This window comes from Lutra lutra, chromosome 9 (genome assembly GCF_902655055.1).
Source record: "Lutra lutra chromosome 9, mLutLut1.2, whole genome shotgun sequence".
NCBI classification, from domain to species: Eukaryota; Metazoa; Chordata; class Mammalia; order Carnivora; family Mustelidae; genus Lutra; species Lutra lutra.
In genome coordinates, this window is record NC_062286.1 from 22,205,978 (window position 1) to 22,233,010 (window position 27,033).

General features: G+C 40.7%; 1 protein-coding gene across 4 annotated transcripts in view; it reads left to right on the plus strand.

The window, feature by feature from the left end:
* Window positions 1-27,033, plus strand: part of BABAM2 (BRISC and BRCA1 A complex member 2) — a 399,606-nt gene that overhangs the window by 102,686 nt on the left and 269,887 nt on the right. For all 4 annotated transcript variants that reach the window (XM_047746396.1, XM_047746400.1, XM_047746398.1 and 1 more), the window contains exon 5: window positions 17,006-17,200. In XM_047746396.1, coding sequence (XP_047602352.1) covers window positions 17,006-17,200 — 195 coding nt within the window. The remainder of the gene's footprint in view (window positions 1-17,005; window positions 17,201-27,033) is intronic.

The following is a 27,033-nucleotide window of genomic DNA, read 5'->3' on the forward strand; positions in this document are numbered from 1 at the left end:
CCAGTATGCGTGGATATACATGTGTGGCTGCATACACAGGTGTGTTCACCTCTGTGCACGTCTCCGTATTGCTGTTAACTTTATGATGTATATTGTTAAACACACACACACACACACACACGTATATACTAACTTGTGGCATGTGCAGCCATTACCAGTACTAAGGAAGCTGCAAATTGAAGGAATTTGATCACAATTTACCAAGAGGAAATTGGCTCCAAGGCATTATGATTTTGGCTAGAGAAGATAGTGATCCTGGCACCGTATACGCTCTATTTCCTTGTGAGAGCTCCAAGATTAAATGAATTAGCTACATAGAGGCAGATGCTTGGTAGTTTTCTGGAAGCACAATTATAAGGTTTATGAAAAACAGGAAGATCAACATCTCATGCAGGTTTTTTTGAATTGGGAACTGATTTAATGTGCTGTTTGTATCCCTCAGACCTTGTCTATTGAGCAATAATAATTTGTTTTTACAACTTTTTTTTTACATTCTTATTTTAAGTGTGCTAACCTTTGGAAATAAATGATATCCTGAAGTGCTTATAAGATAATATTTTTCAGACTGTTCAAACTTTTCATGATCGCTGACTATAATGAGTCATGTTGCAATATTGTATTTTCAGAACTGCCCTTCAGTCTCCCTTGTCTGCTTTTGTTCAAAACGCAGATCAGCTTAGCTCCCAGTGGCCAGTATCTTTCTTGACCTGGAAAAATTTTGAATCCTTTAGTACATTTAACTTAGTTTATAATGAGTTGGATAGTTTGATCATTCACTTGACAGGTGTCCACGTTGAATAGCTCAGGTCCAGCCCAGCCCTTGCACAAGGATGAATGGCACTGTCCCTGTTCTCAGACTGTTTATGGTCTAATAGAGGGAAGTTAAAATGAAATAACTGTGTCACCCAGATAGTGATTTATTTTACAAACATTAGTGGGCACACTGAATAGGCAAACTTTCTTTTTATCTTTCAGTTTCAGTGCCTGAGAAACTTCAGCCATTTATGCTGTTGCATTTTGCTTACATCAATAAACACCTTATATATCTACCACAAGTGAAGGAACCGTGGAGGGGACTAAAAATATCTTTAAAAATACCCTAAAATCTTAATTCAGGTGTTGCAAACTCAGGTGCCTGAAGGAGCCAGCCAAGTAATAAACATGAGTGAAAAGCATAGGTGTAAAGACAGTTGTAACTGGTGGGGATTGTGACCTACTGAAGTGTGTATGCTTTGTCTAAAGATTTTAAAATAAAAAATTTGTGTGGCTCAAAGAAAGCGTGTCTGCACTCTGAGACTGCCAATTTGCAGCCCTTCTGTAATTCCTTAATATTAATGGAAGCATCACAAAAAACATTGGAGGGAAACGATGGTGAGTTAAAAGTTAAATACATCCAATTTAAGAATGATCACACCATGTAGTAATCCATTTGGTGCTTTGCTTCTGGGGCATAGGTGACATTCAATTAGGGATGGTGGGATTCTAGGAGGAGCCTGGATGATATTATTGATCTAGGCAGGTGAGGGGATCAAGTTTAGGAGAATCATTAGTGTTGGAGAAACAGATTAGTAAGAATGATGTTGACTCCCCATTGGTGAAACATCCCCCCGGGATATGGAGAGCCCTGAATTCCCGGTGTCAATTATTAGAGGTAGGTCAGAGGTCTGGAGACACATTCTGTTAATACCTGGGAAATATGTGAGGCAACTTTAATGGGAAGCTTTAGAAGATGGAGCCTTTTGCCATCATTTAGACAGTGGATCTTATGTGAAGGCCTAATGAATTTATGTGAAATTACTTGGGTCTTTGATCTCAGTGAGAAAATTCATCAGAAAGATGATCAGATTTTCTGGGCTTCTGCCTTGCATTACAATGCCTGAATGCAACTCAAAAAATCATGGAACAGATTCTCTAGGGCCAAGGAATATGTATCCCTCCAGGTCTGCCGAACCAGTGTCTCAGAGGGTGGGACTCGAGAATCTGCCTTTTAAGATGCTTCCACGGTTCCTCTGATGATAGCCCAGATGGGAACGGAAGCTGTAGGTAGAGAAGTTTTCAGATACTTGCTGGAAGATAGCAGGTTTTCTCGGTCAGTGAAGACTGAGTATTGACAGCCCTCTATTAAGGGAATTAAAAAAAACCCTGGTGTTTAGTGATAAAAAGAACTCTATTCTGTTGGATGATAGTGAGTTGTCAGTAATAGAAATTGGTAGCTCGTTATATTAGAGCTTTGTTAAAGTTCTTGAGGCATTTCCTTGAAGGTGTACGTGTGGTTATTAACCCGAACTCAGATCGGGGGGTGGTGGTTTAGATGGTACATTTGAAACAAATGCTTTTCTTTAGTTGGCTGCGAGGGGCCCCGCAGCTCTTAAAAAAGATTATTTATTTATTTATTTGAGAGAGAGAGAGAGAGAGAGATCACAAGTAGGCAGAGAGGCAGGCAGAGAGAGAGGGGGAAGCAGGCTCCCCGATGAGCAGAGAGCCCGATGCGGGGCTCGATCCCAGGGTCCCATGATCCCAGGGATCATGACCGGAGCTGAAGGCAGAAGCTTAACCCACTGAGCCACCCAGCACTCCCCTCCCCCACTGCAGCTTTGAAAGAACTGATGAGGAACGTCTTTGGGGGCTGGAGAGGGATGATGAATTTAAGGAAGTGAAAATTGATAAAACTGAGTGATCTTTGTGTATTGCTAAGTTTACAAATGGTTCAAAGGCAGTCACTGTGGCTGCTTTGTGGGGCCCTGTTTTCGTCTCTGGAGAGAGAATGTGTGCAAAAGACATAAAGGCTTACTAGCCAAAGGTACACATTTCAGGCTTGGCATGGAGCCAGCACTCGTGAGCACCACAGTACGGTTTGTGTGTGCTGGTTAGGTTTCAGTCAACCGGAGGAAAGATAAAAACATCTCCTGTTTACAGGACCGTAAAGCCGGAGAAGAGCTCCTTTCTAAGCTCAGTGCTGTTCCTCGGCTTGTCGGATACAGCCCCAAACCCATGTCAGGAACCACAGTGTCTTTATCCGATCTAGAATGGTTCACTTTTGTCCTCTACACCATTCAGTAGTACTGGCTTTTACAGAACTTTTGCTTTATTACCTGCCCCGCTCCCATCCAAAACCGTACTGGTGTTTGAAGAGCTCTTAGATGCATTTTATCTTAAGTTCATTGAATGAGTTGTAATATACAAAGGATACAAGGGTAGAGTCTTCTGTCTTTCCCTTCTTTCTTCCTTTTTATTTATTTTTCCCTTAAGAGAAATGACTGTAGACATTACTGGGTTAGTGGAAATAGATTAATCCTCTATGTAGATTTTTCTGATAATGTAAGGAACTACTTAACTTTTTTCCTTGCAGAAAACATCAGAACCCAAACTGAATCTATACTAGGGATTATATAGGTCTCTTGAATTGTTGTATGGCCAGTAAGGGTTCATGCACCTCTCCCTCTGTCCTTTCTCCTGGAGGAGGTGAAATGGAGATACAGTGTTACCGCGAATCAGCACTTTTACTCTGCTTCCCTCCTTCTTCCTCTCCTCCTCTCCCTCTTCCTCCTCTTCTTCCCATTTCACGGAAAAGCTGATTGAAACTGGCTTAAACGGGATTCATCCACGGGGTGCCTGGGTGGCTCAGTGGATTAAAGCCTCTGCCTTTGGCTCAGGTCATGATCTCAGGGTCCTGGAATCGAGCCCCACATCAGGCTCTCTGCTCAGTGGGGAGCCTGCTTCCCACCCCCCTCTCTGCCTGCCTCTCTGCCTACTTGTGATCTCTGTCTGTCAAATAAATAAATAAAACCTTTAAAAAAAAAAAGGGAATTCATCCACTTACAGAAAAGATCAGAGGTGGGCTTCAGATGAGGCTTGGTCCAGTGGCTAAAATAATGTAATTTAAGAACCTAGTTTCTTTCTGTTTCTTTTTTTTTCTGCTCTGCCTTTCACTGTGTTGATTTTGTTCTTAGTCTTTATATCCACCCAGCAGCTCGGTCCCTTCTCTTGTCTTCACAGAGTTGTTACTCTAGTTCAGACTTTATATTCTCCTACCACAGAAAGAATGTTTTTATTTCACAGAAATCTCAACTGATGTCTTCATTTATCTCGCTGGCTAGATGCTAGTTACACAGGAAATGTTGATAGAGTTAGGCAATCAGGACCCGTGGGGCTTGGAGTGGAGGTTCTTACTCAAAACTCACACCTGAGAATGGGGAGGAGTGGTTTCCCGAAGGAAATCTTTGTTACCAGAAGGAGGGAAATGGATGTTGGACATTAAACAATAGATGTCTACTAAATCAGGATTTAGAACAATGACATTATATGGACCTGGGGCTAGGAGGTAGAGTTTTTAGGGGGAGGGATAAAGACACTGAAAGCTTCTACTACCCCATATATTGTTTTTTGTGGGTATCTTTTCAATTAGTTGGTGTTACTTTGCATTGCTCTTTTTTTCTGTCTTACAGCTGCTTGTGACTGGACTAACGAAAACAGCTTGGGGTATCCTCCTCCTTAGCTGACATCTCCCCTCATCATTTACACACAAGCTGTTACTAAGGCACTGGTGACTTTAACCCACTAGCCTGGAAGGCCCAAGACTGGGGTTTTAACTAAGAGGAGGGGGATCTGGCAAGTCCACAAGTCTGGAATTCAGTCCAAAAGAGCTCAGCTAAGGTCAGGAGAAGCAGTTGTATAATAAAAATCATTGTCGCCCAGAGGCCAAGTCTAGCTAGGGAAATCCTCAAGGGCAGGGGTCAGAAACCAGGTGCCAGAGCCTGCAGGTGTTTCTCTAGTTAAAAATAACTTGGTTGAAGCTCTTTGTTCTGTCTTGTTCCATACTGCCCGTTCCTATGGGTCTCCTTGTGATTACATAGTTGGAAAGAAATGAGAATTTACCCTGAGGTCTGGTCCTGGCTGAGGCAGGCAAAGAATTACTGTGTTGATTTAGGAGAATGGGTAGGACTCCTATGATATTGTGACTCACCTATGGCCAAAAACCACTCAGTGCCACGAAGGGTCACTAAGCTTGAACGATCTTTTACTGTGATGTAAATCATTTGCTCCAAGCTCAGAATCTATGGGTAGAAGTTGGGATTTGTAACTCTCTAAGTTTAAAAGACTCCTGAAGACATTTTCTACTGAGAAACGAAATCTTAACAAAGTGTTTGCTTTAACTAAATGATTGCAGTTAATTTCTTGTAAAGAAACACAGAAGCACACATTAACTTAAAATAAGCTCATACTGTTGTTTCTTGTAGTACAGCCAGGAAAACCAGTAGCAAGCTGTCTCCTTCAAAATCACATCCCTGGATGATATTCGAGCAACCTGGACGATTTCAATACATCCCCAGGAAAAACAATTTGAATTAAGTTAGAAATCATATCTGCCAATTTTCTTTCTGCTATTGCGGTGTTGCCTTTTATTCTTAGAATCTGAGTGGCAAAGATTGAGAAGGTGTGTGGCATTAGTGACTCAGATAAATGGCAATATTCATTTCAGTGGTACAACTAATTTGGGCCTCAAAGGATTTTTTTTTTTTAATTGATGGGATCTTGGTGAGCTGGATGTTTGTGCTCAGTATAAAGGAATTTAAATTTATGTTCTTTAAAACACTTTGTTGGCCACACAAAAGGATTTTTTTAATGCTTTGGGCTTATTAATCAAATTTTAGTCTACACAGGCATTTTATGCAAAATTAACTTCATATTATTATTCATACTTTTTTGATGAACAGGAGGTATAAAACTTAAACATTTTGGCTCCAAATAGATTTGGTTTTATATTCAAAAGATAGCACCTTAAAGCTGTGAGGATATAAGATAACATCTTATAGAGGAACTAGAATCGATTTAGTTATTATTCAATCCTCCATCCTCCAAACTACTTTTGTTCAGTGATGTTTGTGTTCCCAGTCTTCGTCCTTTTATCCATGTCATAGAAAAGCTCCCATTCCTATTCTTGAAGTGGTTCTATCATTGAGAGAAGAAAGGATAGTAAAGGTTCTGTGGAGGGTCCTCTTTCCCTTCTTTTCAACCCTATTGCATCTGAGGAGGTTTCCAAGATAGAAAGGAATCTGCTCTGCCTTCTCCATTTTAATAAACAAGAAAGGCTGAACAATGGGATGTGGCTTGAGATTCCTTCCCTCCCTACTCTCTCCAGCCTTTGTGTCCTATCATATATCTATCTCCAGGTCCAAAGAAAGAAACAGAAATGCACTGGGTGACCTTCGGGACCTTATGTGAAGTGGCAGTTCAACATGACACGGGGATGCATGCTGGTCACTTTTTAAAGAGAACTGAAAGGTGATGTTACGGTAACTTCTGATGGGCAAGAAGGGATACTGCAATTCTTTTTTTAAAGATTTGATTTATTTATTTGACAGAGAGAGAGACAGCGAGAGAGGGAACACAAGCAGGGGGTGTGGGAGAGGGAAAAGCAGACTTACTGCCGTGCAGGGAGCCCGATGTGGGGCTTGATCCCAGGACCCTGGGATCATGACCTGAGCTGAAGGCAGATGCTTAACCACTGAGCCACCCAGACGCCTGGGGATACTGCAATTTTAAAAATTTTCTAAATGGAACCAAGGGTATAGTTGTAGATATTTTTGTATATTCTAGATGAAAAGCATGTTTACGCGTGGAAGAAACTAAATAAGTAAAGTAAACCAGTTCCAGTGATCACTGACACCCTAGCACAAAATTGGGATGATAGAAAAATTCTCATGTAATGCGCCAGTGGTGGGTCATCCCTGTGTAGATATTCGAAAATTCCCCAGATCTCTTCTGGGTTTTTTTGTTTTGTTTTGTTTTTTTAACCTCCTCTGTTAATTGGAAGTTTTCCTTACCTAGCAACTGTAGGTAAGCCTGCCTATTGAATGGCATTTCAAAAAGTTCAGATTTAAGTTTCCTTGTTTTGCGTTTATTTCTATTACAAGCTTGTTGATTCTGTCACTGGGAAAATCACGTGGGAAAGTGATCTTTCAGGCACTAAGGTTAACTGTGAATTTTGCTTAGGATATTACTTTTGTCCTTCTCAAGGATAGGTAATTGTCATGTTCTATGCTGACATACAATCAGGATCATTTTATCATTAGTAGCCGGGAGATTTTACTGACTGTAAGCCACAGAATGGACTACTGTATTTTATCCTTCAAGGCAATACAAAGTCCTTTTAGAAAGATCCTAGGTCACAAAAAGTTAATAACAACAACAAAAATCAGGGAAGTTGGTTTTTCGTTAGGAGGCAGGTCAGAACCTTGGAGAGCTCTAAGAGTAAGCTGGGGGAGAAATCAGAGCCAGAAGCTTCCTTGGTTGGCCCAAATAGATTAGATTTTTTGAGAAGATGCCAATTCCATTTTGCTTACGGTCAAGATATGTATGATTTAAGGTGACAAATCCCTTTCACCCTAAGCATGAGCTGTGTATTTGTGGACTAATTGGTGACTTGGGGCTAATGTCTTAAACTAGAGAAAATGCATTTCTTCAGCATATCTTCTTGTCCTCCAGGTCATTTTATGAGTTTGGATTCCTCTTATCAGGGCTTCTGGTACCAAAATGAAGATGGTCACAAACAGAGCGGAAGAGCATAAGATTTTACTGAAGTGTTCACTGTGTACTAGATGAGATCCATTTTTCCAGTAGAATTTTTTTTTCTGATGACATCTTAGGTAAAACTTCAGTAAAACCAAAACCAAAGCCAAAGCCAAACCAAACCAAATAAACAGAATGGCAGAGGTGTTCTGGTGAAAGCCGGATTTAAGAGGTCTGGAGTGCCTCTGCTCAGATTACACCTGGCTCCCCCGGTAGCCACTGAACACAGGCAGCAAATCACCATGTTTCACCAGAGTACATTCAATTTACTTGTCAGACACAATTCCCGAGTCAGAGGGAAGACTTGATCTAACTACTTCTAGGAATACCTTTATTAGCCCCTATTGATTCCAGAAATGGCCTTACACTGGTTGTCTCCCTTCGTGTTCATTTCTGTGTCAGAGATTTGCATCTTTGCAGTTAGCTTTTGTGCTTCCCAGAAGTTTTCCCACTGAATTTTCAAAGACCGTAATTAACAACTTCAAACATCATGGCAATAATCTCAGACCTCAGACTCACTAGGGCCCTGCCTAGAAGGATAAAGATAATTGTTAAGAGTACTTGAAAATAAAGCCACTGAGGATTATAAAATGACCCTATTTAATTTTTTGCCTTACCAGTATTTATTTCTGTGAGTGCCCTATACATTTTAGTGGAACAGAACACAAGTGTGGTATACTCTCCCCTTCCACACACTCCATTTTGTTCTTAACACTTGAGGTTTCTCAAAAATAATGTCCCACAGCATTAACTACAAGTTCATTGTAAAGGATGTGATTGGGAGTGCTGGCTTGTCTTTTCTGCTATTGGCATGACTGTGAACTTGTGGAGGGTAGTTACATGGAAGTGGGAGTAGACTTGCTCTGAGGAGTCCCAGTTAGCTTCTCTTAATTCAGCTTCCCTGTCACCTGCCCTTACATTTCATGTTATGTTAACTCTACTGTAAGAAGTTGCTCTATTTTAAGAAAGTATAAAGAAAGTTTAAAGTAATTTCGCTTAAATTATTTTAGGCGATGCGTTAGACGAGTTCTAACAGACAGTGTGGATATTCAGTTTTGATAATGCCTGGTCCTCTTACAAATAGTTCAGTTAGCAGATTCATTTTTATCCTTTGTATTCCCTAAATTAAGTGATATTTAAAAAATTCACGCTGTCCAGCTACAGTTCTGTTAGAAGTGGAAAATGTCATCAGTCATTTCCTAAGACTTCCTTTCAGAGAAATGTAACACAAAAGAGTTTTGGTTGAGAGAAGCATAATAGATTCCTACAACTGTTGCCATTGCATGATGGCATATTGCAGTAGCTTTCTGGAAATGTTCTGTGAGGTTTAGAATTCAAGAAACAGTTCAGAGTTACTTAAAGCATATTTATTTAGGGTTAAGTGATGCAAGATTTGTTCCAGAAGGCTATGGAGCTGGGTAACTTTGAGTGATAAAAAGAGACCAATGAAGCCTGACTTTATAAAACATGTAAGTGGCAAGTGGAATTTCTTAAACTTTGAGATGGAAACACAGTTCGGAATGAAATACTTGAAGTATGCTATTCTATTTTAAAAATTTATAATTTTCCATTATGAAAGTATGTGCATGTGTTATATATGTGCACATATATACATACATACGTCTGGATAACAATGCAATTAGAAAATGCAGAAAATCTAGAACATTAGGAAGAAGGAAAAGAGAACACTGGTAAACAGCTCCCAAACTGTAGACATCAGTTGTGAACATTTCTTTTAGTAATGTTTTTTATGCATAGATGTTTTTGGTATAGGAGGTTAGGAAGGAATGGGAATAATCAAAGTTAAGATCATAATGTATATGCAGTTTTATATCTGTCTTCATTTAATATTTTGTCAGTATTTAATAGTATTTTCTATACTGTCTCCCAGTATTTGTAAACATACTGGCTGCATAGTATTCCTTGAGTGATCATAACAATTTTTCAACAATTTCTTATTATTAGGCATTTAGGTTATTTGCAGTTTTGTGATATTTTAAGTTACATTTTTCTGCCTGTAGTGCTTTTTTCCCCCTTATTTTTGCTTTTTTCTTAGATAGATTCTGAGAAATAGGACTTCTAAGGGGTTTTGATAGTGAACATTTTTATGCTTCTTGAAAAATATAAACTGCTTGTATCAGTTTTCACTCTCATGTGTAAAAGTGTCCATTAAACTGCATCCTTCCTTCCTAGCATTAGCTGTCTGCTTGAGAAGTGAGGAGCTGGCCAAATCATGAGTCCCATGAGAGCAAGAGACGATTTGTGGGGGCCGAGGCCCCATCTTGAGGTCAGGGTACTGAGTTCAAATTAACACCTGATTCAAGGGAGGCTAGTCGAACCATGGGAGCCAGGGTATGTAGCTTCAAAGAGTGGGGAGAAGGTGCAGAGTGAGCAAAGCTAGAGGTGATCTAGAATACCCAAGAAGGGTCAGATGTTGGCACCTTACACAGTCCCAGTGTGGATCTTTCTGGGGATAAGAGTAATCCACTTGGGGAGTGGGGTGGGGGGATCTAAAATAAGTTGTGAGGGTGACTTACTTTTGTTCTTGATACTCTTTTATGCTATTGGGAAAATGCTGTTTCTTTTACCATGTACATATTATTTCTTCAATGTAAAGTTAGTTTATGAAAAAGAAGAAACCAGAGAAATTAACATTTCTTTGATTATTGGTAAGGTTGCATACTTTTCACAAACTATTAATCCATTTCAATTTCTATTTTACCCGAATGCCAGACAGCGCAAAATTTTGTGGTATGAAGTGTCAAATAATTCCTTTTATCAATGGAAAATTTTTATTACAAAATTTGTTTCTGTTAAAGAAAATTTTTTCCCCTTAGATTTCTTTTCTCTCCATTATTAGGCAGTGATGGGTCCCAGGGCTCATTTGCTAATTTGCTTATTTTCCTCCTTTGTCTCCCCAAAGATAGGAACTCAGTACATTGTTTCCCACCTTCTTTCCTGGATTGGTGAGTGGGTGGGTGTGTGTGTGTGTGTCTCTACGTTTGCCTCAGTATGGCTCAGAAGCCAGGTTTTCAGTAAGTGAGATGTGAACTGGGGTGAGCTGGGCCTCTGAAAAATAGCATCCATCACTATGTTTCTGACCTAAGGAAGCTGACAAGGAACTGAGGGTTGGTTGGGACATGTTCGAGGTTGTGGCCTGATTGATTGGGGAGTAGCGCACGTGGCGGAGTGCGTTGACGAGAGAGAAATGTGGGAAGATTGAGGGTCCCAGACACAGGAGCTTCCCTCAAATCGGGCAGCCTCGGGCAGGTGAGCCACCATGGGGAGCCCTGAATTAATGCCAGGTGTGAGGTACGTCGTGGCGGTGGCGAGGCAGGTGCCAGTTGTTTGGTTAGAAACTGATATTTCAGTGAACTGAAGAGAGGGTGGGCAGATTTATATTCTCTGCTGTCATTTCCCCACACATGAATATCAGAAGAACTCTTCAATGGCTCTAGTTACCCAGTCTTTAAAATGAGCTGACATGACACCTCCCCGAACTGTTTCATCAGTGTTCAGTGAGAGTGAGGCGAGTTTCACACTAGTAGTTAATTCTTTTGCTTCTGTTTATTTACTTTTATTGGGTTTTATCCCTTTCTTCTAATGTGTGTTTCATTCCTTGTTTTTGAAATCTCTCTCTTTTTAAAAATTTTATTTATTTACTTGTCAGAGAGAGAGAGAGAGAAAAGGAGAGCACAAGCAGAGGGAGCGGCAGGCAGAGGGAGAAGCAGGCCCCCCTGCTGAGCAGGGACCACCCCCTCCCCCCCCCCCCCCCCCCCCCCCCCCCCGCCTGTGGGGCTCCATCCCAGGACCCTGGGATCATGACTTGAGCTGAAGGCAGGCACTTAACTGACTGAGCCACCCAGGTGCCCCATGAAATCTCTTTTCTATTCCTTTTTCTTTGGTAATATGTGTCCTGTGCTTACTCTTTGGGGCCATCTTCATTTCAGATTTCTTTCATGCATGTCCAAAAAAAATAAGTAGAATAGGATTTAATATATATAGAATAATATCTGTGTGTATATATTGTGTGTCTATGTATGTATAGTAATACAGAGGGAAATGCTTATTTTTCTCTTTTTTCTAAAGAGGCCTCTTAATTTATGCCTTGAGCTATTCCCGCCCCCCCCCCCCCGCCCCCACTTTGTTTCCCTGAAGAAACTTTGGACATTTTCTCTGTCTCTACCCAAGAGAGTGGAAAGCTCCAACATCTGCCTCGTTAGACCATTTTAAAAATATGTCCTAGTCTTAGGACATGATCACAATCTTGTAATATCTTCTCTGTTCTCCCCTTCTAAACAAAGTGTCTCAAACCACAAATTACGTAAGTGAAAGTGGTCATGTAGCAATAGTGGGGAGATTTTTATTTTCTTGAGCCTGTCTGTATATCCCCTGATGGGGATGCTTTTCAGCTAAGTCATTTCCCACTGAAGCGTACACTGAATGGTAGAGATCAAATGTATTTCCACGTACTTGGAGATTGTATTTTAATGGGAAGGGACTTGTTAGCATATGTTTATGCATTTAACAATTAGGCTGAATTACTTGAAATGAATTCACATTGGGAAGAGATGTTTGCCAGCTTATATGCATATATATGTGTGTGTGTATATATATATACATATATATATGTGTGTATATATATATATATGTGTATACATATGTGTATATATATATATATTTTTTATTGTGGGATATAGGCTAACTTGCCAAACAGGTAAAGAGAAAAGATAGAATTAAAAAAGTACAAGTTGAGGCAACTAAACTTTTTTTTTTGTCCTAGAACAGGGACTTGACCACTGACCAAGAAATGGAAGTTGTATATTTTTCCTGTTAATGTTTAATGATGATCTCTGAAGGAAATGCATAGCAAGTTACATAATCATTTTGAGTTCTCTACTGTGTTATTGCATCTTTTTTTTTTTTAAGACTTTATTTATTTGAGAGAAAGAGAGAAATCAGGAGAGCGCGCGCAGGGGGAGGCGCAGAGGAATAGGGAGAAGCAGACTCTTCCTGAGCAGGGAGCCCACCGTGGGGCTCAGTCCCAGGACCCTGGGATCATGACCTGAGCTGAAGGCAGACGTTCAACAGACTGAGCCGCCGAGGCGCCCTGTGTTGTTATATCCTATTGATACCTTTGTGGTCTCGAGTAGCTCAAAAGGAATTTTCAGAATCTTAAGGTCAAGAGATTGGCCAGTGAGGACTTTGGCACTCTTCTTATCAAACAAATTCATAGGTAGGACTGTCTTTCTTTCACTGTAAGATGCTCAAGAGCTAACTCTGATGAACAGAGGACTGTTCATCTAATCTTTATTTGAACATCTCTTAAAACCTGTCTATCTTGTACATAACAGAGCATTTCCTGATTTCCCATTGTCATTTGGTGCCTGGAAATCAACCCACTTGGTAGATCAGAGTAATTGCTGTCCTTTGAAAGGATGCGCTTTTTTTTTTTTTTAACCTTTTGTTTGTTTTCTTTTGATAGAAGATTTTTCTGGTGAGATTAGTTATGATATTAATGAATGTGATTATGTAAATGACTTTGTGATTACATAAATGAAATATGTCAATGTTTGGAAGATCTGCATAACTCCCGTGAATCAGTATTTTCTAAATGACCAAATGAATGTTGGTACAAAATCATACAGTAAGTAGAACATACATTTAAAGTGCAGGATAGGTGAATGGAATTTAATGTAAGAGTATGAAATGTTTATTAATATAGTTTCGGATTCCACATTGTAGCTAGCCTTTAAGAAACTTCCACTTGTTGGGGGGCCTGGGTGGCTCAGTGGGTTGGGCCTCTGCCTTCGACTCTGGTCGTGGTCTCAGGGTCCTGGGATTGGGCCCTGCATCGGGCTCTCTGCTCGGTGGGGAGCCTGCTTCCTCCTCTCTCTCTATGCCTGCCTCTCTGCCTACTTGTGATCTCTGTCGAATAAATAAATAAAATCTTAAAAAAAAAAAAAAAAAAAGAAACTTCCACTTGACGAGTTTTGGTATAGTATCCAAGAAGAATATATCTAGAATTATTCGACAAGGCTATTAAAATACTTCTCTCTTTTTAAAGTACATATTTGAGTGAGGCTGGATTTTTTTTCATATCCTTCAGCCAAAACAACATATTGCAACATTGAACGTAAAAGCAGATATAAGAGCTCAGCTCTTTTATTAAACCAGACATAAAAGAAATTTGCAAGAATATAAAACAATGCCATGCCTGATTTCTTTTGGAAATCCTAGTGAGTCCATTAAAAATGTTTTTATGTTAACATGTAGTAGGTTTATTATTTTAAAAAAATTAATAAATATTTTTAAAATTTCTCGGTTTTCATTTTTAATATAGTACATTTAATCCCTATAATTTGTCTACACAGAAGCTCTTTGGTGTTCTCAATACTTCTTTTTTAAAGAGTGTGAGAGGTTTCCAAGACCAAAATGTGTGAGAACCTTTGGTGTAGTACTTAAGCAGGGACTTGGAGCCAAATTGCTTAAGTTTGAAACTCAACTTGATTGTTCAATAGCTCTGAATGAGATACTGAACCACTTTTGCCTTGTTTATAGGGTGGTGTAGTAATATACTTTATACGGTTGTGATATGGCCTAACTTGAATGTATGAAAAGTTCTTAGAATTTATATAGCATTTGGCAAGCTATATAATTATTAGCTGTTGAACATTGGTAGCATAACATGTATTCTCTTTTGTTTTTGCTAAATTTCTAGCTTTCTAGAGATTGGGTGTTTTGGGATATTAACACAGTCAGCTGTTATCAACAGAGTCCTATATCCACAGATGTCCTGTATCCACAACCTTTTCCATAATCCTTTTTCCTCCAAGTCAGTGGTTCTTTGCTGTGCATTCACATCACCCCAGGGGCTTTAATTTAAAACAAACACCCCAACACCCAAGACCTCAAAGAGGGACCTCAGTTTAACCCATTTGAACAAAAATCAGAAGGTGGGGGGTTGGGGCCCAAGCCTTAGTATTTTGAAGGCTCTCTAGGTGATTTCATAGCAAAGACTGATAACCACTGCTCTGGAGTCTGTCCTTCTGCCTGGAGGGTCTTCCTTTCCCTCCATGTTCTCCAGTATTGGAGCTGATTTCTCTCTCCCGTCCTTTATACCATTGTGTCTGGGGGTATGGTGGGTGTTCTCCTTGCTCTTCGGAGCTGCTACCGAAGAAATTGTCATTCCCCTTTCCTTAAAATTTTCTGCATATGTGATTTGAATGCGTATAAATGATTCTTCTGAGCCAGGCACGCTTTTGGTGGCACTCCACACCTCGTCAGTCCCAGTTACAGACCACCTCTGTTCCCTTGGTTATAACCATCCTGTTCTCTGGCCACATCTCCTGTCTTTCCAGTTCATTCTTTCTAGTAGTTATCTGTAGTATGTTATCTCTTAAGAGTTATCAAATCCATTAGTCTTTTTATTAAGCCAGTAGTACTGGCTGTAGGATTAACTGCTGTGTTGACCTCATTGGAAGAGCAAACCTCACCGTAATGAGCATCAGCCTGTCAGGCCTTTATTACTTTTGTCATTCTTATTCTATTCACTGTCCTTGAATTTGCAGCAGCCCTAGTTCAAGGTTATATATTTTCCCTATCAGTAAGCCGTTCCCCATGTAGTAATACCTAATGACCCACCAAACGCAGAACCACTCACCCTGCCACCCTTTCACGAATTCTCACCTCCCTTACAAACTTGCTTGGCTTTTTCCTGGCTTGAGGTCCATAGTCCATAATTATAATCATTCTTTTGCAAACCCTCTAAGATCTTTGCCTCTCTTTCTTTCTGTTGTGCTCTTCTGGCAAAGTCCCAAGCTTTGTTAAATCCAAATTCCTCTCACTTCACGTTTGCACCCAGGCAGGGTAATTTATGCTAATTGGCCTCACTTAAAAACCATCCCTCTAACCTCAGTGGGGCTTTTAGTGCTATCTGGAATTCCTCCTACATTTCTCCAGTCCATTTATTCTACTAAATGACTCTTCTAAATGACTGTTTCATACTTTCTTCTCCAACTTCCAATATCCTTTCCTTCTTCCTGACTCCCATTTGATGATCTTCCTTTCTGTTTCAAGGAGAAAATAGAAGCTCTCTGGGGAGAACTGCCACACGTCCTGTCACCACACGAAACAACCTGCCTGCACTTATACTCATTCATTTGGTTTTTCCTCCCCTTCCTGTGGATGGGCTTTCTGTGCTCGTTTCTAAGGCCAGTCCTCTTGGAGATCCCATCCCTATCTACCTATATGGTTTCTTTCCTCCTGTTGTTCTGCTTCCCATCTCCACCTTACCACCCCCACCCCCTTCTCTACATGGACATCCCAGCAGACGACAAACATCTGAGCAAAACTTTCCCTTGACCCCACACTCCCCACTAGTTCCCAGTTTGAATTGTCTGCCCTAGCTATGTGCACTTTCTACCCATTCTTTTTTAAACACCTGATAGTCATGTTTTACGTTACCAAAGAGCACCCGTTGAAGATGCTGTTGATGGGTGTGTCCCTGGGCCCAGGGGTCAGCTCTCAGGCTTCCTTACCTCACCTTGTTAACGCCATTTCGCACAGCTGATCGCCTCTTTCTCCTTGAACCACTCCCCTCCCTAGGCTTCTGGGATGCATGGTGTATGGTCCTCAGCAGCATTTACTACCATCCACTGATCTGTTTCATTTTTGTTAGTTATCTTGTCCCACTAAAATGTAAGTTCCTGGAGAGCAAGGGCTTGGCTTGTTTTCTTTACTGCCTAGAACAGTGGCTGTTGCTTAATAATACGCATTTGATAGCTTTTGTTGAATGAATGAATGTGAGCTTCACAATGACTATTGACCAGATCTTCCCCCATTCCCAGCTCCTTTCTTGCTTGTAAGCTGTCATGGCCATTTCCTTCCTCTCTCTGAACCTCGCATTTCCTGATTTAGTTTCCCTCTTCTCTCCTCCATTAATATCATTTCCAGGCCAAACCATCACTGGTATGCTTATATTTCTGTGGGGCTCCAGTGAATATAGAGTGTGTATTTATATCTGATACTACAGATGCAGGTGGTATGGGACCTGGGTTGAATGATGTTAGCATAGAATGCTGGATGTATGTGCAGATTGAAAAAAATTAAAATTGTAAAAGAATAAGAAGGAAATTAAGTCTTCTAGGGCTAAAATGATGGTTTCTTGTCTTCTCCACTGCTCTACACTTTACTGTTTCTGTCTCCTCATGATGGAATTCCACCGTGATTTTTCTGCCAGGATTTGTAGAAGGCAGGAGAAGTCACCAAGCTCAAAAGACCCTTCTAACTTCAATTCTGAGTTCATTGCTAATTAAGAGTAATCTGTTCCTCTTAGATTTTCGTAACTCTTTTCCTCTGTGTTGCTGTGCTGATGTGATACTGGATTTGTATGAAAATTCCTTTTTAACTGGCCTTTTATTTATGGCTTCCACAGAACCTCGCCTCCTGGAATCCTTCAAATCCCGAATGTCTGTTGCTTGTGGTGAAGGAACTCGTGCAGCAATATCACCAATTCCAATGCAGCCGCCTCCGGGAGAGCTCCCGCCTCATGTTTGAGTACCAGACGTTACTGGAAGAGCCACAGTATGGAGAGAACATGGAAATTTATGCTGGGAAGAAAAACAACTGGGTAAGGTTTTTTTTTTTTTTTTGAGGATGGGATAAAAAGGCACTTCATCTGTAATAAAATAATTCAGATATTCATTTACCATTTCCTTAGATAAATATGGTTTGGGTTGCCTGTCTACATGCTCATAATTTAGAGCTTGAAGGGACTTGAGTGTTCATCTGGTTTATTATGTTCCTCAAAACGATCACCTGGAGAAGTTTGTAAAATTTGGAGGCTTCTGTGCTCAGCCCCAGATGTTCACGAGTCAGAGGGGAAGCCTTGGGGGCTGCCTGTATAACCAGATCCCTTGGAGGTGCTGACACAGGTCACACACGCCACATATTTGAGACACTGCCAAGTGCCCCTTCCTTTTTGGTATCAAACGTCTCTCCCAGTCAGATAAGAGAGGTCAGTAACTCTGAAGTTAGCTAGCTTATATGGAGCCTTTTATAATCTCTTTTGGGAATTTCTCGACTTTGTAGGATCTTTTAAAGACACGAGTCAGGTCATAGCTGTCCTCTGCCCAGAACTTACATATAACTCTCTTTTTCTCATGTGATGAAGCCAAAGTCCCCGCAGTGGCGTAGATAGGCCCTACTTGCTTCCCTTCGCCACTGCCCTCCACCCATCATGGCTTCTCTACTTCATCTCTTACCTCTTCTAGAAGTTTCCAACTCCAGCGTACTAGCACACATGCTGGGCTGCAGATGCAGGGTGCTCCTGCCCTAGGGTTCCTGTGTAGTTTTCCCTTGTTGGGTATCTTCCCCCTAGATATTCTCATGGCTGGTACCCTTTCTTTTTAGTTTTCACTCAAATGTTGTATTCTCTGTGGTGCCTGTGTTAATACCTCCCCGCCCTTTTTTAAAAAGTAGATTCCATGCTGAGCTCCCAGGGTGGGGCTGGAACTCATGACCTGAGATCAAGATCTGAGTTGAGATCAAGAGTAAGTCACTTAACCGACTGAGCCACCTAGGCGTCCCAACACCCCCAATTTTCTTAAATAGCTTCTTTGAGGTATAATTTACATACCATAAATTCCTGGGTTTTAAGTGTCCGATTCAGTGATTTTTTTTAACACATTTGCCAAGTTGAGCCACCACCACCACAATCCATTTTGAGAATGATTCCATCACTCCGATGAGATCACTCATGCTTGTTTATGGTTAATTCTCTTCCTACTCCAACCCAAGAGAAAGTAGTTAGGAACTACTAAACTACTTTCTCTCTGTGTAGATTTTTTTTCATACAGTGGTGTCATTTAATATGTGGTCTTCTGTGGCTGGCTTCTGTCACACCAGAGCTTCTCCTGTGGTGTAGTGTGTGTCATACCATGTTTTGTTTATCCATTTACCTAACGAACGATGGACATTGGGGTTGTTTCTGCTTTTTGACCCTCATGAATAAAGCTGCTACAAACGTTCACATGCAAGTCTTTGTAACAACCCCCCCCCCCACTTTTAAAAAAGATTTTATTTATTTATTTATTTGAGAGAGAGAGAACACAAGCAATGGGGTGTGGGGGTGAGAAGGGCAGAGGAAGAGGGAGAAGCAGACTCCCTGCTGAGCAGGGAGCCTGATGCGGGGCTCAATCCCAGGATCCTAAGATCATGACTTGAGCTGGAAGGCAGTTGCTTAACCGACCGAGCCACCCAGGCACCCTGCTTAACACCCCTTTTTAAAATCATGTCTCCCACACCTCTACCTTTACTCTGCTCTACTTTTTTTTTGCATCTTGTTTTAACATACACACAATTAGCCTGTTGTATTCATATATAGTGCTGCATAAAGTAACCATTCCAGAATTCAGCGGCTTCAAACAACATATATTATCATAGTTTTTGTTTGTCAGGAATCTGTATAGACCCTCTGCTTCAGGGTCCCTGATAAGCTGAACTCAAGGTATTGGCCTGGACTGTCACCTCGAGGCTCAGCTGGAGGCGGGTCCATTCTAAGTTCATTCTTGTGGTTGTTGGTACCATTTAGTTCCCTGTGGGCCTTTGGATTGAGGGTCTTAGTTCAGCACTGGCTGTTGGCTGGAACTGCCCTCAGCTCCTTGCCTCTTCGCAGACCCCCTCCATGGGGCGGCTCGCAAGATGGCGGCTGGCTTCCCCAGAGCAAGCAAGCGGGAGTGTGTGAGTAAGGCAGACGTCACAGTCTTTATGACCTAATCTTGAAAGTGATGTCTCATCACATTTGCTGTGTTCTGTTTGTTAAGTACAGTCCATATGCGGGGGGGACGTACATGAGAGGGTGAATACCAGGGGCCATCGGGAGCCCCTTAGAAGCAGACTACCTCCCTCATTTATTGTTTGTTGTTTGTCTTTCCCCACTGGAATGTAAAATTTCAGGAAGGCAGGGATCTCTGCTCTGTTCACTGTTGTATCGGAAACACCTAGAGCAGTACCTGCCACGTTGTTCAGTTTCTGTAAACATTGTTGAATGAATGAATGAATAAACCTGATTTGAATGAATGAATGAATAACCTAGTTAATTTAATCATAGAGTAACTTTTAGGTTCCCTTCTCTGTCTTAACTCAGGTTTCACTTAGTCTTCCTTCTCTTAAGTTAAATATGCTTCCTCCCATTTTATTCTTCAGCCTTTTCTTAAAGAACATGTTTCCTAAGGTCTTATACGTGATTAATGCCTTTGAATCAGTAAGTCTAAAATTGTTACAAATCATCTTGTTTGTTCAGTTCAAGGTTTTTTAAAAAAATTATTTTGTTTATGTTACTGTGGTAAAAGACACGTAAAATTAAATTTACCACTTCATTATTTCTGAGTATACAGTTCAATAGTGTCAAGTATCTTCACAGTGTTGTGCAATGTATCAGTAGAACTTTCCCATCTTGCAGATTTGAAACTCTGGACCCATGAAGTACCAATTCCCCTTCCTTCTAGCCCTTGGCAACTACCTTTCTACTTTCTGTTTCTGTCATTTTGGGTTTTTTAGATTCTTCCAACAAATAGGATCATGCAGCATTTGTCCTTTTGTGACTGGCTTATTTCATTTAGCATAATGCCTTTGAGATTCACGCAGGTTGTAGTATGTGACAAATTTCATTCCTTTTTAAGATTGCGTAGTATTCCATTGGAAGTGTATACACATATTGTTTATCCATTTACCCGTTGACGGACATATGAGTTGCTTCTACCTCTCGGCTTTGTGAACAATGCTGCACTGTGTAAGGGTGTGATAATATGTCTGCAAGATCCTGCTTTGAATTCTTTTGATTATATCCCCAAGAGTGGGATTGCTGGTTCATATCGCCAATGCTATTTTTAAGTTTTGAAAAACCTCTTTACTATTTTTCAGAATGGCCACACCATTTTCAGTTTCCACCAACAGTGCAGAGTTTAAGGCTTTAAACTATTGATGATTTTGCGTCTTGAATCTGTTCCCATGGATAGTCAGGAAAACTTTGTTGAACTTAGTCTGTCCTCTTATCATAGCATTTTTCTTATTAAATAATCATCTTTGTTCTCCAAAAACAGATGTTAGGTTAATTTGGCATGACTTCTTGGTGAACCTGTGTTGTCTTTAGTGCTGATAGACTCATTTGAAAACGGGAATCACTGTCAGAACTAATTGGTCTTTAGTTTTTAGGATTTTCCTTCCCACCCGATTCACCCTTTGAATATTAAGGCTGAATTTAAATATATCCAGTTTTGTGGCACATTTTCTGATCTAAAAGTTTTTAAATTACAGTTGACCCTTGAACCACATGGTGGTGAGGGCACCATCTCACCCCCTCTACCCCCACCATGCAGTCAAAAATCCACGTATAAACTTTGGACTTCTCCAGAGCTTAACTACTAATAGCCTACTGCTGACTGGATGCCTCACTACTAACATGAAAGGTCGATTATATACTGTTTTCTTAACAGTAAAGAAAATGTTATTGAGGGCGCCTGGGTGGCTCAGTGGGTTAAGCCGCTGCCTTAGGCTCAGGTCATGATCTCAGGGTCCTGGGATCGAGTCCCGCATCGGGCTCTCTGCTCAGCAGGGAGCCTGCTTCCCTCTCTCTCTCTCTCTGCCTGCCTCTCTGTCTACTTGTGATCTCTCTCTGTCAAATAAATAAATAAAATCTTAAAAAAAAAAATGTTATTGAGAAAATCTTAAGGAAGAGAAAATACATTTATAGTCCTGTACTGTATTTATAAAAAAAAAAAAAAATCCTTATAAATGGACCCGTGCAGTTAAAACCTATGTTGTTCAAGGGTCAACCTTATTTTCATTGGCTCAGCTAATACTTGACTTGTAGTCCATCTAGATGTTGAAGTTTCAGTTCATTTAAGGCAGCTAGAGAGTTTAAATTTATCTTGTTTTGAAAACTTTGTATTTAATGTGAACTGATTCTTCATTCTTCACCTAAAAAGCTGACTACTGCTATACTTACCCCAGTTTATTTTGATTTGCTGTTGAGTAATTTGTAAGCATTAGGGCAAATGGGTATGGATTCTGGGGAAGTAAAGAAACTGAGAATCCCATAACAAGGCAAGGTTAGAGGTTAAGCTTCCAGGAAAGCAGGCCTAGGAGGGCCTAGTAGAAGTGGGAGCCGAGACTACAGAAATGAAAAGATAGGCGTAGGAGTTAATCACTGGTCAAGGAACAGAGTATAAAGGTTTCTTGAGAGATGAAATGCATTCAAGTTTGGCAGACTGGTTCAAGAATGCATTAAAGGGCAATCTGCTAATGGAATCCAAAACTAGACCAAGAACCCGGGCAATAAACACAGGGCCCTGGAAGAAAGCAAGGAACTTGATTTTGAGTTTTGAGCCAAGATTTTTTGAACCTGGGTCGTATGAGTTTCCTTTTGCTGCTCTCTAAAAAACTACCACGAACTTGGTGGCTTAAAACTACACAGATTTATTATTGTTACAGTTCTGGAGACCAGAAGTCTGCAGTGGGTCTCCTTGGGCTAAGTCAAGGTGTCGGCAAGGCTGTGCTTTTTCTGGAGACTCTAGGGGAGACTGTTTCAGGGTACTCAAAAAATTGGCAGATGTGCTCTCAGAGGTATCTTTGAGAAACTGGAGAAGCAGAAAGATCCTAGAAGACTGTAGAAAGTAAAAATGTTGTGGAGATTTTTAAAAAGAATTACACTCAGGTCTTTTATGTGGATGATTTGCAATTTTTTTTTTTAAGATTTTATTTATTTATTTGACAGGGAGAGAGAGAGAAAGAGAGAGAGAGCACACACAAGCAGGGGAAGTGGCTGGCAGAAGGAGAGGGAGAAGCAGGCTGCCTGATGGATTTGGGGCCCCATCAGGGACCCTGGGATCATGAACTGACTTGAAGGCAGACAAGTAACCTTTTGAACCACCCAGGCGCTGCGTGATTCGTAAACATTTAAATAAGAATGCAGTAGTTGGAACCTCAGTTGGGTAACCAAGAAACAGTCATGGCAGTTTAATTTTACCCTTTGAAGGAAGGTGGATATCGTTGACTTAGATTATCTCATTTTCAATAAAGCATTCTGTCCTTCTTCCTTAGGATTCTACTGACTGTAAGTTCCTCTCTTGGTTGTTTTGAATCTTTGGAAGAGCTACACCTAAAAGATTGCATGTAACTCTTATTAGCCATTAGGTGTCTTGTGGAATGTCACAGGGCTTTTCTTTTAACCCTGTTGTGTTTTTTTTTGTTTTGTTTTGTTTTGTGGTTCACTGTTTTATTAGGAAATTGAAAAGCATGCTTTTCAAGTTTTCTGTAACGGAGTTTGAAAAGGTAGTTATTATGAAAGACTGCAGAATCTATTTAAAATTAATTTTATATTTTTATGCACTGGAATGCTACAACAACCCCCCAGGATGCAGTTTGGTAGGGCTAAGCCAGTGCTTGACTAATGTCCATTTACGGAAAGTCTCCTCTGCTAGTTTTGGGTAAAAAAGAGTAAGCCTCCCCAAAAAGGGGTAGCCTAAAAATGTTTTGGGTAAAAAGTATACCAGTCACAGCTTTTGCTCTTGAGGATGTCAAAAATCCAGTTGAGGGGTGCCTGGGTGGCTCAGTGGATTAAGTGGATTAAGTTGAGGGGTGCCTGGGTGGCTCAGGGTTAAAGCCTCTGCCTTCGGCTCAGGTCATGATCTCAGGGTCCTGGGATTGAGCCCCACATCGGGCTCTCTGCTCAGTGGGGAGCCTGCTTCCCTTCCTCTCTCTCTGCCTGCCTCTCTGCCTACTTGTGGTCTCTCTCTCTCTGTCAAATAAATAAATATAATCTTAAAAAAAAATTCGGTTGAGAAGACTCAATACGCATTTGTAAAAAAATGAAATAGCAGTGTTAGATAGATGGTCTGAAGTGGGAGTACAGCCTGTAGAAAAATGTAGTAGACCCAGTCACCAAAGAATGAAGTGACTATGGAAAGCTGTCCCCAATGAACTAGACCTGGCGGAGGCCATAGGGGAAAGGGACACAGCATGTTGGTGGAGGAGGGCAGTAGGCAGTGGCTGGAGAATAACTTAGGGGCGTGACGTGCACGGGGAGCAAGAATCGTAAACACCCATATACGACTGGCTTACTTATCAGTAAATCACATCTCTTCTCTCTCTTTCTAAAGATTTTATTTATTTATTTAGAGAGTGTGCACATGCGCATGTCAGGGAGGGGGATAGGGGGAGAGAGGGAGAGAGAATCCTCAGGCAGACTACCTGCTGAGCGCGGCCGATGTTTGGCTTAAAACCCTGAGATCCTGGTCTGAGCCGAAATCAAGAGCTGGACGCTCAACTGGCTGAGCCACTCGGGCGCCCACATTTGTTATCTCTTATTGGAATATCGAAGCCTGAAGACTTTTTGTATGAAATAAATGGATGTTTATGAATTAAAACATTTAATGTGCTCTCCAAATAAAACACTGTGAGATCAATATGTTCTTCCTGGCCCAAGCGTAAATCCATTTATTTTGGATCCGACTAGCCCATCTGATAAATACTCTTGGTGATGGTTCTAAGACTGTGCGCAATTATTTAATACCTTTGGATTACAAAATGCGGTATTCTTTTGAGAGGGTGATAACTGCTTGTCATCAATGAAAATTTCTTTCTGCCACATATATTTATGTTCTTAACTTTCCACTTCTATTCTAAAAGTGTGAGGCTCTTAAAAACCTGAGATGCCTCTTCCGTGTTACAATCATCTGGCAAAAGGAAAATTTTAACAGCCATGGAGAAGAGGGAGAGGGCTCTGATCTCTGTCAGCTGTCTGGCAAGCCTGCTAACTTGAAATTCCCTCCCTTCCACCTCAAAGACACTCTTTTTCCCCCCAAACTTCCATCTAGAAGGTTTCAGCCAGTGCCCACTTGAAAGTACCATTTTTAAGAAAACCAACAAACACCCTTTGTTCTTAGCCTTTATCTTTTTATGAAGTCATTTGTCTTATTGGCTTGCCCATCTCCTTGAATGAGTAGATGTTAGTTTTGAACATTGTATTCCTTATCTCTGGTGGTTTTATAATTTTTAGTAAGCATTGTTCTTTTTAATCCGGAGAAAACAGATGATACGTTGAAATTGTAAGCTTTTATGTCCAGAAGAACAATTCTCATGTGCCTGCATGGTCAGGGTTTTTTTTTTTTTTTAAACATTTTATTTATTTATTTGACAGAGAGAGATCACAAGTAGGCAGAGAGGCAGGAGGGGGCGGGGGGAAGCAGACTCCCTGCTGAGCAGAGAGCCCGATGCGGGGCTCCATCCCAGGACCCTGAGACCATGACCTGAGCTGAAGGCAGAGGCCTAACCCACTGAGCCACCCAGGCGCCCCTGGTCAGGGTTATTTTTAAGGTATATTTATTTATTTAGAAATAACTATAGATTCATAAGAGGTTTTAAAATAGTACAGAGGTCTTGCATATCCTTCACCCAATTTCCTCCAGTGGTTGCATTTTACATATTGATAGTACCGTATGGAAACTAAGAAATTGACCTTGGCACAATGTATGTGTAATGCCATTTATCACATGCCTCATTTCCTGTAACTACCACTGCAGGCGAGACATAGAATTATTCCATCACCACAAAATTACCTGCTGCCTCTTTGAGCAGAGTTAGTTTTAAGATTAGAGTTAATTTTGATGAATGCCACGATATAAGCTACAGGTGTTAAAATCATATATACTGTGTCGATACACCCTATCAAAATAAGGGTGCATTATCAGTTTTGTCAATGGGTAAAGTCTAAGGTCTCATTTTATATTACATGTATCAACTGCCTTGCCAGCATTTCCTGCATGGGTCTGTTGTATCTAAAGAATCAGTGTTTGTAAATTGTAACAAAGCACAGGAAAGAAATTTGTGATTTTTTTTTCCCCCCTTTGGCTTTTAATTCCCAGAACTCAAAGTTAGTTTATCATACCTAATATTTTGATCAGAGACATTTTTCTTTCCTGCTATGAAGTCAATGTTTTGAGATGTTCCACAACCACATGTTTTCACATTTTTTACATATTAAAGAATACCAGTGGGTGATCTGTGAAGGTTTTGGCAACATATTTTTTCCTTTTGTGGGTATTTTCTTAATAATGACATATACTTATATAATGGAGAATGTGAAGAAGTTATCTTTTTTTTTTTTTTTTTTTTTTTTGTTATTGTAGTTGACCCCAAATCCCAGTAAGATTTCAGGAATCTGTGACTTATAAATTAAGCTCTGGCAGCATTTAAGAATATTGTGCAGAAAAGAAAGGAGCCATTCCATGAGGAGCTCCTCATTTGACTTAATGACCCAGGCTTCTGTCATCTCATCCTGCTGTGGTTACGTTTGAGGGCAAGGTGTATGAGGTTGGTTAAAAAAATAAACTGAGGCATATTAAAATTTTTAAGAATTGGAGCACATTCTACTGACCAAAGCTAGGGGGCAGGGTTTTTGTAGCGAAGACACAGAAGCAAAGCTGGGGACTTATTTGACTGGCTGTAGCCTAAGGGGTTGCATTACTTGGGAAAGCCCAGTTGACTGTTTGTGACTGATTGTTCTTCTTAATTTGGAGGCATTTATAGGAAATGATTGGCTTAGATTTCAGTTTGCTTAAGTCAGCTGCCACGGCATGAGAGCTCCCTCCGTCTGGCGGCCTCCTTGGCTGATTACTTCTCTAGCAGTGTGTGTAAAGTCCTGCAGAGCAGAGGCCCATATACATAGGAAATGTATTGGAGAGAGAGTGTTCTGGAAAGCGGGAGCTTCAGATTCTAATTCTGTCATTAGTTTTGTGTGTGTGTGTAACTAGGTTTTTTCCCTGTGTCACTTTCCTGGAGGTAACCCTTGACACAAAATGAGATCCTGTGTGTGGGAAGCAAACAGAATTAAGCAAACATGGAGTTATGTAATACAAAGTATTATTATTATCATTAGCCTTGTCTTGTAAATAGTTGAAGTGAATGGTAGGTAGGGGCTCCATAAATTCTAGGTTAGTGGTTGTTCCCGGATTATCTCTGAAAGTGCTGTTAATCGGAAAGTCCCTTATGTGAATTAGTAGAGGTTGGTGTCACTAAGATGCAGATGAGGAATGGAAAGCAAGGTGAAAGGGAAAGTTCCTATTTAAGAGGGAGAAAGTGGTGCTTACCTTTCCAGGGCCAGTTCTGATGGAGTTCTGAGCCCGGGAGAGCAGACTGTAGGTTATCAGGAATGTAAGTGGGGAAAACAAAGTAAAGACAGTAGGTTTAGACGTTTTTGGAGAAGGGAGGAGAAGTCATATTATCTGGAAGGGGCAGTGGGGTCCCATGATCACCCCCTACTAACTGGATGACACGTATCTGCCTTCCTGTGAGGACTGTGCCAGGTTCATGGTATTTGGTGGCTCAAGTAGGTCTTCAGGCATTTGTGACCATGAGCTGAATGTGGGGATGAGTATTGATGGAGCAGTGTCTAAAGCTGTGCCG